Source organism: Peromyscus eremicus, chromosome 1 (genome assembly GCF_949786415.1).
Source record: "Peromyscus eremicus chromosome 1, PerEre_H2_v1, whole genome shotgun sequence".
NCBI classification, from domain to species: domain Eukaryota; kingdom Metazoa; phylum Chordata; class Mammalia; order Rodentia; family Cricetidae; genus Peromyscus; species Peromyscus eremicus.
This window is the reverse complement of record NC_081416.1, coordinates 154,937,610-154,951,918: the sequence shown is the minus strand read 5'-3', so window position 1 is coordinate 154,951,918 and position 14,309 is coordinate 154,937,610. Positions and strand designations below refer to the sequence as shown.

Sequence of the window (14,309 nt, the reverse complement as noted above, 5' to 3'; positions counted from 1 at the left end):
GGACCCTGAGTCACCATCCAGACCGACCTCCTTGTGCTGTCACAGGCCCCTCTGGAGGCCACCTGCCCATCTGGTTCCACCCTGACTTGCGATCAGAGCTGGCTGGTTTTGTAGTTAGCACCCCTGTGTAGGATCTGGAAGGGCCATGGGGGACAGGAGGCTTGGCATTGATGGGGTTCCCTGCAAGCTCTGTCCTCCTTGGAGACATACGCTGACACCTGGACACCTGCAGTGAAGCCTAGAAATGCATGTCCATGGCTGCTTTCTTTTCTCAAATGAACTGTTATTGATAGTTTTCTTTTGGGGGGTTACATGGTCTTACTGTATGGTTCAGGCTGGCCTTGAACTTGTGACCCTCTTGCCCCAGCCTCCTGAGTGCTGGGATTGCAGGTGTGGGCCACCACACAGGCTGTCTTCTCAAGTTTCAGATCCCAGCAACTAGCCTGTGCTGGAACCCATGCATGCCCAGTCTGGAGGTTCTTAGCTTCCTCCTTGCATGCTGGCATGTGGAAGGACCCTGGTGTGGGGTCAGGGATTCTGGGTGTGCTCTGGAGCACAGCATTGAGCACTCAGCATGAACTTTCTGTTGGGTGGCAAGGGAGGATCTGGAACTGACCTGGTTAGGTGGTACAGGAGTGTGTGCTCAGGGCCAGAGTCTGAAAGCCTGCCCTCCAAGCAACTTCAGCCTGATGGGACAGAGACTAATATGCTGGAAAATTATAGGTTAATCCCTCTGTGCTCCCCAGGGAACTTAGAATGGCCTGAACACAGGTGGAGTGCAGATTTATTGTTGTAGAGCAAATGATTTTTGTCAGTGACTGCAGTAGTCCAAGGAGCTGATTTGGGGTGTGTGTGTGTGTGTGTGTGTGTGTGTGTGTGTGTGTATGTGTGTGTGTGTGTGTGTGTGTGCAAGCGCGTGTGCAAGCGCTTGTGCATGCGCGATAAAGGCATCAGAATAATCGAGTTCCCGTTTCTCCTCTCTGGCCACCACCAGGTTCGTTACCTTTTGGAGTGGACGGAAGATGACCTAGATGATGTGGATGAGGCCATCAGCACGGTGGATCTGGAATTCTGTCACCCCTTATGCCAGTGCCCCAAGTGTGCTCCAGCCCAAAAGGTTTGCTTCTGCTGTATCTGTGGGGTGGGGTGCGGTGGGAGGCACATTCTTCTTTCTGCCTAGGAAATGCTTTGCCTTAAGTAATTCCTGAGTGACACAGGCATCCCCAAGGGGCTGATTAGTCAGCTGGAGGGGGAGAGCATCATCCCCTCTTTGGTCATTTTCAGCCCACCTGTTATTTATTTTTGAGACAGTTTCTCTGTGTAGCCCTGACTGGAAGTCACTCTGTAGACCTGGCTGGCCTCAGACTCAGAAATCTGCCTGCCTCTGCCTCACAAGTGCTGGAATTAAAGGCGTGCACCACCATGCCATGCTGGACTTTGATGTGTATGGGTGTTTTGCCAGCACATGTATTGATGCACCACATGTATACAGTACTCATGGAGGCCAGAAGAGAGCGTCATGTGCTGTAGAACTGGAGTTACAGATGTGTATGAGCTGCCGTGTGGGTGCTGTAAACTGAACTCTGGTCCTGTGGAAGAGCAGCCAGTGCTCTTAACCACTGAGCCATCTCTCCAGGCCCCTTACCTCCCACCACCGCCACCCCCACTTTTTTAGGTGTGATTTACATATAGTAAGATCCAACCTTTAACGCATACAGTTTAATGTTTGTTCTCAATGTGATGCTCTACCGAGCAGTTTTGTTTGCCTTTTGATTGATTATTCTCCTCTCAGCATGATTTTAAAAACCACCAGGGATAAGAAGGCAATCTCATGATAAAAATGAAAGTGAAGTGGGGAGGTGAGTGATGTATTGACTGTCTCAGGAGATTTGGCAAACTGTAGGTGATTTGTTTAATCTCAGGCCTCTTGCTTCAAACTCACTTTGTAGTTAAGGATGACCTTGAACTCCTGACCCTCCCCCTTTACCCAGGTGGTGGGATTACAGCTCTGTGCTCCCTCCCCTGCTGGCTTCCATGCCTAGTCTTCCACCAAGCACCATCATGAAGAGAGACTGTATTTATGCATCAGTACCCCCTTCATGAAGCCCATACCCTTCCAGTCCCTGGAGACCCACGATCTGTCTCCTGAGCATTGGGCTCTGTCCCTCTTGATGCTGATGTGTGTTTCCTTGGTAACTGGCCACTTTACCGAGCACTACCACAAGCAGCTTTTTGTTCCACAGAATGACCGTTTTTTTCCTTGGCTGTGATGCCTTCCAATTTATGTGTTTGGAGTCAGGGTTGGTGCCCAGGGTGCCGGTGTGGTTGCCCACCTGTCCCAGGCTTTTTTATTGAACAGGCTTGGCTTTCTCATGACGTTTCATGGACTGCTCCTTCCTTCACATATAACTTGTCTCTTCATAGCTCTTGCCTGGCATGATAAGGCATCCTTGTGGAGGGCTTACTTTATTGAAAAATACAAGTCAAGTCTTTTGGTGTCTCATTTCCTTCCAAAGAAGTGGGAAGTCACACTCATAGGTCATGTTGAGTCCAGATCCCTCTGTGATCCCAGAATTTGCCTAGGAACTGTGAGGGAGCAGGGAGGTGATTTCCATTGCCACCCCTGGCCTAGCCTCTGAATAATGTCGTTTATCTCCACCCTCTGCCTTTACTAGAAACTGGCAAGGATTCCTGCCAGTGGGCTTGGTGTAAATGTGACCAACCAGGACGGCTCCTCTCCCCTGCACATGGCTGCCTTGCATGGCCGGACGGACCTCGTCCCCCTCCTGCTGAAGCATGGTGCCTACTCAGGTGCCAGAAACACAAGCCAAGCTGTGCCGCTCCACCTGGCCTGCCGGCAGGGGCACTTTCAGGTATGGGCCCCATCTCCTGGGCAGCAGAGTAGGTACTGACAGTGACTGGGCGGAGCTCAGGGAAGCCCAGAGGACAGCATTTCCTTTCTTCCCACAATAGGACCTCACACCTGGGGTGGCACCAGTGCCCACCCTAGCCAGTCAGAGCTGCCACTGTAATTCTGACTGAAGCCAGAATGAATCTCCTCTGCCATGGTGCTGGCCACTCCACTCGCTACCTTAGATCTGTGCAAAATAGCTTAGATTTTATAAAGTATAATCAAGGCCCCGCATAGCAGTCTAAGACAAAAGTTTGCAATTATTAGCTTTTGTTTTGTTTTGAGACAAGGTATGTAACTCAGCCTAGTCTCAGACTTTCAATCCTTCTGCCTCAGCCCCCTGAGTGCCAGGGTTACAGGTATGTGCCATCACACCTGGCTTTGAACCAGTTAGCTTCCTAAAGTCTGTTTTCTTTGGAAAGTCATCTGGGTATCTTTGGTGTCTTTGCCTTGGGACGATCCACTGGGGGTTTTATAGGCAAGACCCCGTTTCCAGTCAGTGTCTCTCGCAGATGTCCAGCAAACTGCTTCCCACAATGCATTGGGAGCAATGGCTGCAGCTCCCCTTAGGTAGCTATTAAGATGGAAACTCCAGTGCCTGGCACATTGTGGGCAAGGAGCAGACCCCGGGGATGTGAATCCCTCCCACATTAATCATCTCCTTTCTCCAGAGGGTCCAGAGGGTCTATTTCACCTGAGAAGAAAGATTGCTTTTCCTAACTTATAATTAAGATTAAAGTTTTTCTTCTCTGGACTAGGTGGTGAAATGTCTCTTAGATGCCAATGCAAAACCTAATAAAAGGGACCTCGGCGGGAACACGCCCCTCATTCATGCCTGCTCTGGTGGCCATCATGAAGTTGCCGCGCTGTTGCTACAGGTGAGAGCCCTCTCCCCCGGCCAAACCAGGCCTTCTTTTTCCCTCTTCCTTTTCTTTCTTTCTTTTTTCTTTCTGTAGTTTCAAAAACTACACAGGGTTTCTCTGTGTAGCTGTGGCTGTCCTGGAACTCAGGGATCCGCCTGCCTCTGCCTCCTGAGTGCTGGGATTAAAGGCATGCACCACCACTGCCTAAGTAGGCCTTTTTTTTTAAAACAATTTTTGTTTTTATGTTTTTTAAAGATTTGTTTATTTTTATTTTATGTGTATTTGTGTTTTGCCCTGCATGTATGTCTGTATACCATGTATATGTATGTAGTGCCCACAGAGACCAGAAGGTGGCACAGGTTCCCCCGGAACTGGAGTTAACAGGCAGTTGTGAGCTGTCTGATGTGGATGCTGGTAACTGTATTCAGATCCTGCAAGAGCTGTACACACTCTTAACCACAGAGCCATCCCCCAGGCCCCACACAAGGCTTTTTAAAACCCTGTCTATGACTATAGACTCCCTACCTGTCAGTCACCTGTCTCTGAGATGATGGACTGTGTACCTGCCTGTCAGTCACCTACCTATCACATCCCAGAGGGGATGATGGACTGTGTGCCTTCCTGTCAATCATCACCTGTCTCTGGGATGATGGACTGTGTGCCTGCCTGTCAAACACCTGTCTCTGGGATGATGGACTGTGTGCCTGCCTGTCAATCACCTGTCTCTGGGATGATGGACTGTGGGCTTGCCTGTCAATCACCTATCTCTGGGATGATGGACTATGTGTCTGCCTGTCAATCATCACCTGTCTCTGGGATGATGGACTGTGTGCCTGCCTGTCAAACACCTGTCTCTGGGATGATAGACTGTGTACTTGCATTTCTGCTAATGATTCTGTGACAAAAGGGCAGTGTCCAGAACACAGCTCTGCTTCAGCTGAAGGTCTGGGCCTGGCCTTATCACTATGGGGACTGTCACTGCCTTCGTCCCTCTTGCTAAAAGTAGCACATGTTGATGGAATCAGAGACTGAAGAAGCAGGGAGCCCTGCCTTGTCCATCCTTCCACTGCTTCACAGAGTCCACATACTGGAAACAATACATGGGTAGAAATAAGGCCTAGTGATACATTCCTGCAATCCTAGCACTCAAGAGGCTGAAGCAGAAGGGTTGGGAGTTCCAGGCCAGCCTGGGCTGCATGGTGGGACTCCATCTCAAAGAGTTTCAGGCTAGCCTGGGCTGCATGGTGGGACTCAATCTCTCACAGAGTTCTGGGCCAGCCTGGGCTGCATGGTGGGAATCCATCTCAGAGAGTTCCAGGCCAGCCTGGGCTGCATGGTGGGACTCCATCTCAGAGTTCCAGGCTAGCCTGGGCTGCATGATGGAGATCCATCTCAAATTACTCAAAACAAGAAAGAAAATAAAGTGTGTACTTTTTAGATTAGTGTATTTTGTTTTCTATTTTACATCAAAAATAGTTGCTTAAAGCCTTGGTGGCTTTTGGCCTGGTGTGGTGGCACATGTCTGTAATCCTGGTACTTGAGAGGCTGAAGCCAGCCTGGGCAACTTAGTGAGGCGAACTCAAAATCAAAACAGAACAAACGAAATACCCAGACCGCCGGAGTTTGGTGGTCAGTACAGATGCACCAAGTGGCCGGGGTCACCGTTTGCCTCACTGGTCAGTGGTGGCTGCTCCCTCATGCTCTCTGACAAGCACTGCGGGGCGCATCCTCATCTGTAAGTCCCTTTGCTTGGTGTTCTGTTATTGTTGTCTTTTAACCCACAGCAATTTAAGAAAATATTTTTCTGTTTAACATAGGAAATTGTTGCTAAAAAGAAAATCGTTGCTTAAAAACCTTGATTTGGGGACTACAAGAGGGCTCAGCAGTTAAGAGTCATGGTCTTGCAAGGACCTGACTGGTTCTCAGCACCATGTCAGATGGCTCACAGCCACTAGAAACCAGAGCTGCTGCGGAGATCGGCTGCTTCTGGCCACAGGCACCTAGGCTGTCTTGCACAGACCCACACAAACACACACACATGCGCATAATTAGAAATTGAAAGAAAAGAAGCTCCAGGAATTTTATAGTGAACCACACACCTATAATCCTAGCACTGAGGAGATTGAGTTTAAGGTCAGTCTGGGCTACATAGGAAGTTTGAGGCCAGCCTGGGCTACATAGTGACATCATCTCAAAAACAGACTTTTTTTTTTTTTTTTTTTTTCTTTTTTTGAGACAAGTTCTCGCTGTGTAGCTCTGGCTGGCCTTGAACTCACTATGTATGCTACAGGCCACAGAAATATGAAGTAGGAATTCAGCTGACTATGGCAAAGCTATTACCTGGAAAAGTTCAACACAAATCAGAGATTAATAGATAGAGTTAATGTTCCAAACTAACCATTTCTTTTTGATAACTCAGATTCATAGTATTCAGATACACTTGACCATATTATACCATACTAGTTAATGATAGATTTTTATGTTACTCCTCTGCTCTCCTTTGTGGGATAGAGATAATTATATACAACTATACCTATTAAATGGTTAAACTAATTCTCAGCTTGCCGTCTATATAGATTATTGATTATAAATATATGTATTATTGATATAAATACTGATTAAATATCAATATTAATTAACCATTACTTACCAGTTTTCCAGTCATCTCCAAACTTTAAACTTATCCACATTATTCACTGCCCTAGAGAGAATTAAACGTTCTCCTCTTTTTTTACTAAACAAAAAAGCAGGATGTGCTACAGGCCTCAGAAATACGAAGTAGGAATTCAGCTGACTATGGCAAAGCTACTACCTGGAAGAGTCAAGGATTTTTCCAGAGGAAGCCAAGGCTCAAGGAGTCTTGGTGTTATTTGGCTTTTGAATATATCGGCTGTTTTCTGCTATGAATTTTATGTGTGCTATTATAGTTTCCCCGATTGATTCTTTTTCCTAAACTTCTAAACAGTGTGGATTGATCATTCTTTGGGCATAGTTTTTCCATATACAATTAGGTGTCTGGATAACAGTCACACAGGCAAGGCTTCCTGCTTCCAGGCCTTTTGATTCTTCCTTTAGCAAGCATCCAAGGCCAGCTCTGGACAAAAGCATTTTATCTGAGATAGTATCTAACATCCAAGGACACTAGCAGACAGAATAAGCATTCCAGACCACCTGCTAGTCTCCTGAATTAAGGTAAATATCCATATGGAGACACTGCCTAGGCCAGGCGGACATTAGGTACACAGCTTTGTTTCTTGTGCAAATGAAGCTCAGAACCCCCTTTCCCTCACAGCCCAAGCGGCACCTCTAGACTTCCCCTCAAACGGTTTACTGAGAACAAAAGGGTTTTTACATACCAAGTGCATTCACACAGGTTACCTAGTGACGGAGTACACTTGCCCCGCCTGGCCAGAGAGAGGGAGGGCCAGAAGATTGCTGATTGTAGGTGGATTGAGATGGTCATGGGGAGAGGAAGGAGAGGAACGAAGATGGAGAGAGGAACGAAGATGAAGATGAGGACAAGATGGACAGAACTTAGAACTGTGAGAGGACAGGAGGAGACGGGACAGAAAGGAGCTAAGTGTGAGGACAGAACTGAAGCTGTGTGGATAGAATTGTGTCTTAGAAGAATAAAGTGAACGGACTGAAGGGTTTCGTGTAAGGAGATGCTTTTGCTGTCCCTCAGATTAGTATCCCCGCCACTTGTAGCATCTGCTCCGGGACTCTGGGAGAAATCTCAGGGCGGGCACTCAGGGGATTTCAATACCTGTAGATAGACGTGCTGGCCTCAAACTCAAATAGGCTTGCCTCTTCCTCCTGAGTGCTAGGATTAAAGGTGTGTATCACTACCCTGTCTTTAGAAAATAATTCTGTGGAGCTGGGAGATGGCCCAGCCGGTAGGCAGAAGTGCTTGTGCAAGCCCAGCTACCTAAATCCTAAATTCCAGTCCTGGAATCCAGGTAAAAAGTGGCTGCCCTGGAGCTAGAGAGATGACTCAGCCATATTAAGAGCACTGGCTTTCCTTTCTTCTCTCTCTCTCTCTCTCTCTCTCTTTTTTTATTTTAGACAAGGTTTCTCTGTGTAGGCCTGGATGTCCTGGAACTCACTCTGTAGACCAAGCTGGCCTTGAACTCAGAGACCTGCCTGCCGCTGCCTCCCAGTACTGGGATTAAAGGTGTGCGCCACCACGCCTGGTTTACTGGCTGTTCTTTCAGAGGATCCAAGCTCAGTTCCTAGCACCCACATAGTGGCTCACAACCATCTGTATTCCAGAGTATTTGGTACCCTTTTCTGACCTCCAAAGCTACCAGGCATGTACACAATGCACATACATGCACCCTGGCCAAACATTCATACACATAAAATAAAAATAAATAAACCTTTAAAAAAAAATGTGGATGCCCTGTGGTTCATGCTTATAATCCCAGCACGCCTACTTTGAAATGGGAGGTGGGGAAGGAGAACTGGCAAGGTGCTCCTTTATGCAGGAGATCAGCAGAAACGAGAGAGACCCGGTCCCAAAAACAAGGCAGGAGAGATCAACTCCCAAAGAGTTGTTTTCTCCATATCTGCGCTGTGGCACACATGTACTTCAGTTAATAAATAAATTTATAAGAAGTAATTTTATAGTGAACAGTCACCTAGATTCTTCACCTACTGTCCTGTCTCTCTCCTAGCACGGGGCCTCCATCAATGCTTCCAACAACAAAGGCAACACAGCCCTGCACGAGGCTGTGATGGGAAGGCATGTCTTGGTGGTGGAGCTGCTTCTGTTCCACGGAGCATCTGTGGACATCCTGAACAAGAGGCAGTACACGGCCGTGGACTGCGCACAGCAGGTGATGCGGAGCGCCTGCGGACTGAGGCAGCCCCGTGCTCCCTCAAGCACACTGTGGATCCTTTGTGTTCAAACCAGATTGTGAGATGGCAACAGCCATGGTCTCTGGTGCTCTGTGCTGAGCTAAGTGAGCATGCCAGATATCCACTGGCAGGGCTAGAGAGTAGCCACCGTCATCTACCGTCACCTGGTTGGACATGCTCAATGTGCCAGTGCTCATTCTTTCTAGGGTCGTTGTTCCAAAGGCCCAAGTGAAGGTGGAGCACCTATCAGCTGCCACTGTTAGACACCTTGGTCCAGTACACACAGATGCTGTCACATCTGGGAAGTGGCAGGCTAGACACCATTCTGGATTTGCCAGCCCTGTAGCATAATGGAGAGTTTTAGTTTGTGGATTTAAATCCCTCAGATTCTGAGAGAATTTAGATCCCCAGCTTACTACTCTTTCCAGTCAATCATGGAGAAAGAATGTTGCTTTCCTCTGTCCTGTCTTCATGGTGCATCTCAGCTTTAAACTCCAAATGGACAGCGAGTTGGTTGTTAATTGCCCCAATAGAGATGTTAAAGTCACTATAAATGCAACCTAATTATAGGCCTATTTAATTTTAAGGGTAGAGGCATGGCTCAGTGGGTAGAGCACCTGCCTAGAATCCCCCAGTGAGGGGCTGGGGTGTGACTCAGTGGTAGAGCCTCTGCCTAGAATCCCCCAGTGAGGGGCTGGGAGACCAAGGTCCTGGGTAACATCCATACTATCTCAAAGGGAAAAATTTCCAAATACTGCCTCTTATTGTGTTAATCTAGAGATAGAATATACTTTAAGAAGGTGTGCTGGGTGACAGGTGATGGTGAATTTTGGGTGTCCTTGAATGTGTTGAAGTATCTGTGAGGGTTGATGTTACTTAACAGATAGCACTTTAACTTTTCACTTAGTACTTTCTCAAAGGCGGATGGTGCCGAGTGTTCTACTGTGGATTGGGCGGTGGCTCCCGAACAGCCTCCTGATAACCATATAGTGACTGCCGACTGTGCTTACCCCAATTGTGTGTAGCAGGTTAACGCGCAGGCTGGGGCTCCTAGTGAAGGCCAGAGCTTCTCCTAAATGAAGACTGGAACCTTTTTTAAAAAAGCTTCATTGTTGCCCAGGCTGAACTGAGCTCATGCTGTTGTCCAGCCTCAAGTGTGGACGACAGGCACGTGACAGGACCGGCCCTGTTTTCACTGCCGTTTTGTTATTCCCGAGCTATCTTAGGGAGAGGGGTCAGTCACACCCAATATATTGATATTTACATGGAAACCCGAGTGACAGTCTGTTGAGAAAACATTAAAACTACTTAGTGACATTGTCCCTTTGCAATTGTAGGACTCAAAAATAATGGAGTTGCTGCAGGTAGTGCCGAGTTGTGTTGCATCCTTAAACTGTGTCACCGAGACAGACCACAAGGAGTGCGTGACCGTCCAGATCAGGAAGAAATGTAAGTGCTTCTGGATCCTCAACCTGGGTCCATTTGGGAATTCATGAGTAGTCGCTGCTTTTCAGTGTGGTGTGTGTGTGTGTGTGTGTGTCTGTGTGAGAGAGAGAATGTGTGTGTGTGAGAAAGAAAATGTGTGTGTGTGTGAGAATGTGTGTGTCTGTGTGAGAAAATGTGTGTGTGTGTGTGTGAGAGAGAGAGAGAGAGAGAGAGAGAGAGAGAGAGAGAGAGAGAGAGAGAGAGAGAGAGGAGAGAGAGAGAGAGACTGTGTGTGAGAGGTCAACTGTGGGTGTCATTCCTCAGGAGCCGGCTGGCCGGCCAGCAGGGACAGGACTCTACCTGTCTGCTTCCCCAGTGCTAAGATTACAAACATGCACCACCACCCTCGGCCGGCATGTGTGTCTGTCCGTGTACCATGTGTGTGCCTGGTGCCCTTGGAGACTAGAAGAGGGCATCAGATGCCCTGGAACTGGAGTTACAGTCACTACATGGTTCTGGGAACCCAACCAGGGCCCTTGAGAAGGAAGAGCAGCCAGTGCGCTGCAGCACTGAGCCTGTGGTTCTGGGCAGGAACGCAGGTCCTCATTCTTCCGTGACAGGCACTTTACCAACTGGGCTGTCTCCCCAGCCCTTGGTTTCAATTTGCGGGGCACCAAGGGTGATGATTAGGACAGACAGCATGTACCCCATGGTGTCCAATTGAGCACTTCCTTTGTAAAAGATTACTTGAAGGGGATTCTGTTTAATGAGCTTTTCAAAACTGAGTCTAAATGCAGTTGCAACCACGTAGATAAACCCACTCACGTTTCTAGATAATTCCAGGGTGGCTTTGCCATAACCAGCTACAGCTGAGGAACATCAGTATAGACTTAGCTTTGTCTTACCAGGGCTGCCTAGTAAGGAATAGCTTTGTACCAGGTTTTCAAAGCAGAGTCAGCACTTAGTTTTCTAAATTTTGTTAAGCTAAGAAATCAGAAAACTTTGTTTCCTTTTTCGAGGCATGGTCTCTGTGTAGCCATTGGCTGTCCTGGAACTTGCTTTGTAGACCAGGCTAGCCTCAAACTCAGAGACCAGTCTGCCTCTGCCTCCCCGAGTGCTGGAACTAAAGGTGTGCACCACCACGCCCAGCATGAAATTTATGAAAATTTTCATGTGTTTTACTGTTTTTTTTTCCACAGGGGATCCCAAAATGTATAACCTGCCAGAAGAACCTTTTAGGAGACAGTTTTGCCTCGTTCACTCTGGGGGGCGGTTCCAGTGAGTATCTAGTTCAAGCTGACTTTTGTGGTTTTGACCAGGCTTTGCTCCCAGGAGATGCTGGGATATGTGCGGCTTTAACTGCTCATGCAATGCTGCCATCTTGTGGCCAGCAGAAAGCTTTATATCTTTGGTTTGGATTAATACTTGAGTTTATTTTGCATTTCAGGGAAAGAACCTCAAGGGAAACTTTGGGAAGGGATAGAAGTGTGCCTGATCTTACTGGAGGTTCTCTGCAGGAGGTGAGTGAGTACACCGTAAGGGCGTGTCGTCTGGCTTTTTCAAAACTAACCCACAATGAACATTTCTCCTCAACACTCATCATTTCACTCCCTCCTTCACTGAAAGAATGAGCAACAGTTAAAGACAAGAGTGTGGACTTAGGAGTCAATTTTAAATTAAAGCTCTGAACAAGCAGGTGGTGCACGCCTTTAATCCCAGCACTTGGGAGGCAGAGGTGGGTGGATCTCTGTGAGTTCAGCCTGGTTTACATAGCGAGTTACAGGCCAGCCAGGGCTCCATAGCAAGATCTTATCTCCAAAAATTATAAAATTATAGCCCTGAGCTGAGAAAGTCAGGGAGAAGTGGAAAGTTATGGTGTACTTGGGAAGCTGCAATTCAGTGTGAACAGAGAGCAGACTAGCCTACATTTTACTGCTTTTTTAATATTTGAAATAAGGACAGTATATGTATAGGTTATAACGTGTTATAACACATTATGTTCTTTATGTACCCAACTTCCTACTGAATCAGTCGATTAGAAAAAGCCTGATGTATAATCTGTTCTGTCTTTCCAAACTGCTGAAGAGAAAGAACGGCATGCACACCACAGGTTTGCTGGGACAAATACACAAATGATCATTTTAGAGACTTTATGTGATAATTAGTGTGACAAATTTAGCACCCCCCTCACCCCCCACTGAGACAGTTTCATACTGTAATGTAGACTGTCCTCAAACTCATGGTAACCTCCTGGCCTCAGTTCCCCAAGGGCTAGGGTTACTGGTGTGAACTGCCATGCCCGGCTTGCATGACAAAATTTGACTTCCTATTTAATTTTCCATAGCTTTGCTTATACCTCTGCTCCTGGGTGTGTCCTGCCCAGGAACAGGGGTGTAACATCTTGCGGCGTGACAGTGAGATGCCCTTACTGTGCGGTCTCCCTGCTGGAAAAGCAGGAGCAGCAACAGCACATACTGATCAGAGATTAGAAATACACAAAGCACTTTCTGTGTGTCACGTGGAGCATCATGACAAGCACCGTCACCACAGGGACATCAAATTGTCACTGTGTCTGTGGGGTTCTCAGTGCGTTGTCTGACACCCTCAGGCAGAGCTGGTGCTATTTAGTGGTGGTTTAAAACAGTACAGCCATAACCTGTTTTATCTTCTCTCCAGCCAGAGAAGCAGAGTGTCTCGGGAATTCAGAAGGACCCATCAGACCAGAGCAGATGTCAGGCTTCTGCGGAAGGAAACAAGGGGCCCCCAGAGAGGCCCGTGCCGACGAAGGCTGCTCCTGGACACAGGCGGATGGTCCGCAGGCATACAGTCAATGACACAGCCATACCCCAGGTTCCAGAGGTGACTGGCCACCTGACCACCCAAGATGCTAGTGTTTCTCAATCTTAGCAGTAAGGGATTGGTAAATCTGCTATCGAGACACGAGTTTGCAGTAAGATGGTGAGCATGAGTACAGCTTAGAACTAAGCATACTTTCAAATAACCAGCTTGAGAGACTGTCCCTCAGATTTACCACCCTCTCTCCTCTTCAAAGCTAATATACTTGAAAAGGAATAGGAGGGAATGAATGAGCCCCTTCATCTTAGTGTTTGGATTTCCTGGTGATGGGCAGAGGCTTCACCATCAGATTCTGACCTCCTTTGGCTGGAAGGTGCTGGGTGTCTGTGGTGTGGATAAGCGGGCAAACCCTATGCTAGAAGGATCCCCACGTCCAGAAGTCAGAGAAGCAATGTCAGTCCCGTGGAACTGGATGCCAGGCAGAGAAGCATCCTGTTGGGATGAAGAAATGGAACCTGGAAACACTTGAACTGGAAAGTGCCTGAATGCAATTTTGATGTCCATCCCAGTGAAAAGGATCTACCATTCTGCCTTGTTCTACACCACACCTATGGGAAAAGTTGGCCGTCACTTTCCCAAGAACAGACACTTGGTCACTGCACATGTGCACGTGTAGCCGTTTCTACGATGGCTACTGGAGAGCAGCTTTGGCACATCTGAAGTCTTTTGATTCAAATTCACAACTTACAGCACTCTAAGCCAGGTCAGAGTTTAAGTTAGAATCTGTTGCCATTGGTTCCTTTTTATAACTTTCTATAGATTCTATTATTTTTTTATGTTCCTGATCCTAAAGTTGCAAACATGGGTTCATCCTGAGTCCATTTTCAAAGGACTTTGTAAAGAGGACATGATTTTGTGCACATTCTGGGAGATACTTGCGGATGTATAGAAGGGAGGGGCTGATTATTTTTCTACAAAGTAATTTATGATTTCTAATTTTCTAATGTGCCTTGGATATGTGCCAAATGATGGGAAAGAAAACAGTAAACTTTATGACTCCTGAGCACGTCACGCAAGTTTTACTTTGCTGTGCAGTTTCTCAGACACTCTTCTATAAACCTGTTGTGAAAATTGCTCCCTGGGAGAAATGGAATTTGCCTATTCCTGCTTCCTGAGGTCCCAATGACAAACACTGGCGTTCACACTGGGGAACCACTGAGTTCACTGGGCTTCCTTACAGAGCAATGGGTGGTAAACGTTAATAGTCGTCACACAGGAAGGTCGGTGTCCAGCATGGATGAGGACTCTTGCCTGTGTAAACAGAGCCCTCTTCCCTGCCTCTCTATATATACATGCTAGCCCCTCCCTGAGTCCATGTGTAATCACAGGCTGGAGGTGTACATTCAGCTCAGGGTCCTATGATGGTCCCCCACCCTTCCCATAAAGGAACAGTA

The 14,309-nt window shown here is 47.4% G+C and overlaps 1 protein-coding gene across 2 annotated transcripts in view; it reads left to right on the top strand.

The window, feature by feature from the left end:
• Positions 1-13,926, top strand: part of Ankrd27 (ankyrin repeat domain 27) — a 52,342-nt gene extending 38,416 nt beyond the window's left edge. Inside the window, exons 22-29 of one of the 2 annotated variants that reach the window (XM_059274828.1) lie at positions 995-1,117; positions 2,676-2,873; positions 3,670-3,789; positions 8,451-8,612; positions 9,972-10,083; positions 11,259-11,337; positions 11,507-11,579; positions 12,736-13,926. In XM_059274828.1, coding sequence (XP_059130811.1) covers positions 995-1,117; positions 2,676-2,873; positions 3,670-3,789; positions 8,451-8,612; positions 9,972-10,083; positions 11,259-11,337; positions 11,507-11,579; positions 12,736-12,966 — 1,098 coding nt within the window. In that variant the 3' untranslated portion in view covers positions 12,967-13,926. The remainder of the gene's footprint in view (positions 1-994; positions 1,118-2,675; positions 2,874-3,669; positions 3,790-8,450; positions 8,613-9,971; positions 10,084-11,258; positions 11,338-11,506; positions 11,580-12,735) is intronic. The other variant, XM_059274839.1, reaches the window with a different exon arrangement.
• The last annotated feature ends 383 nt before the right edge of the window (positions 13,927-14,309 follow it).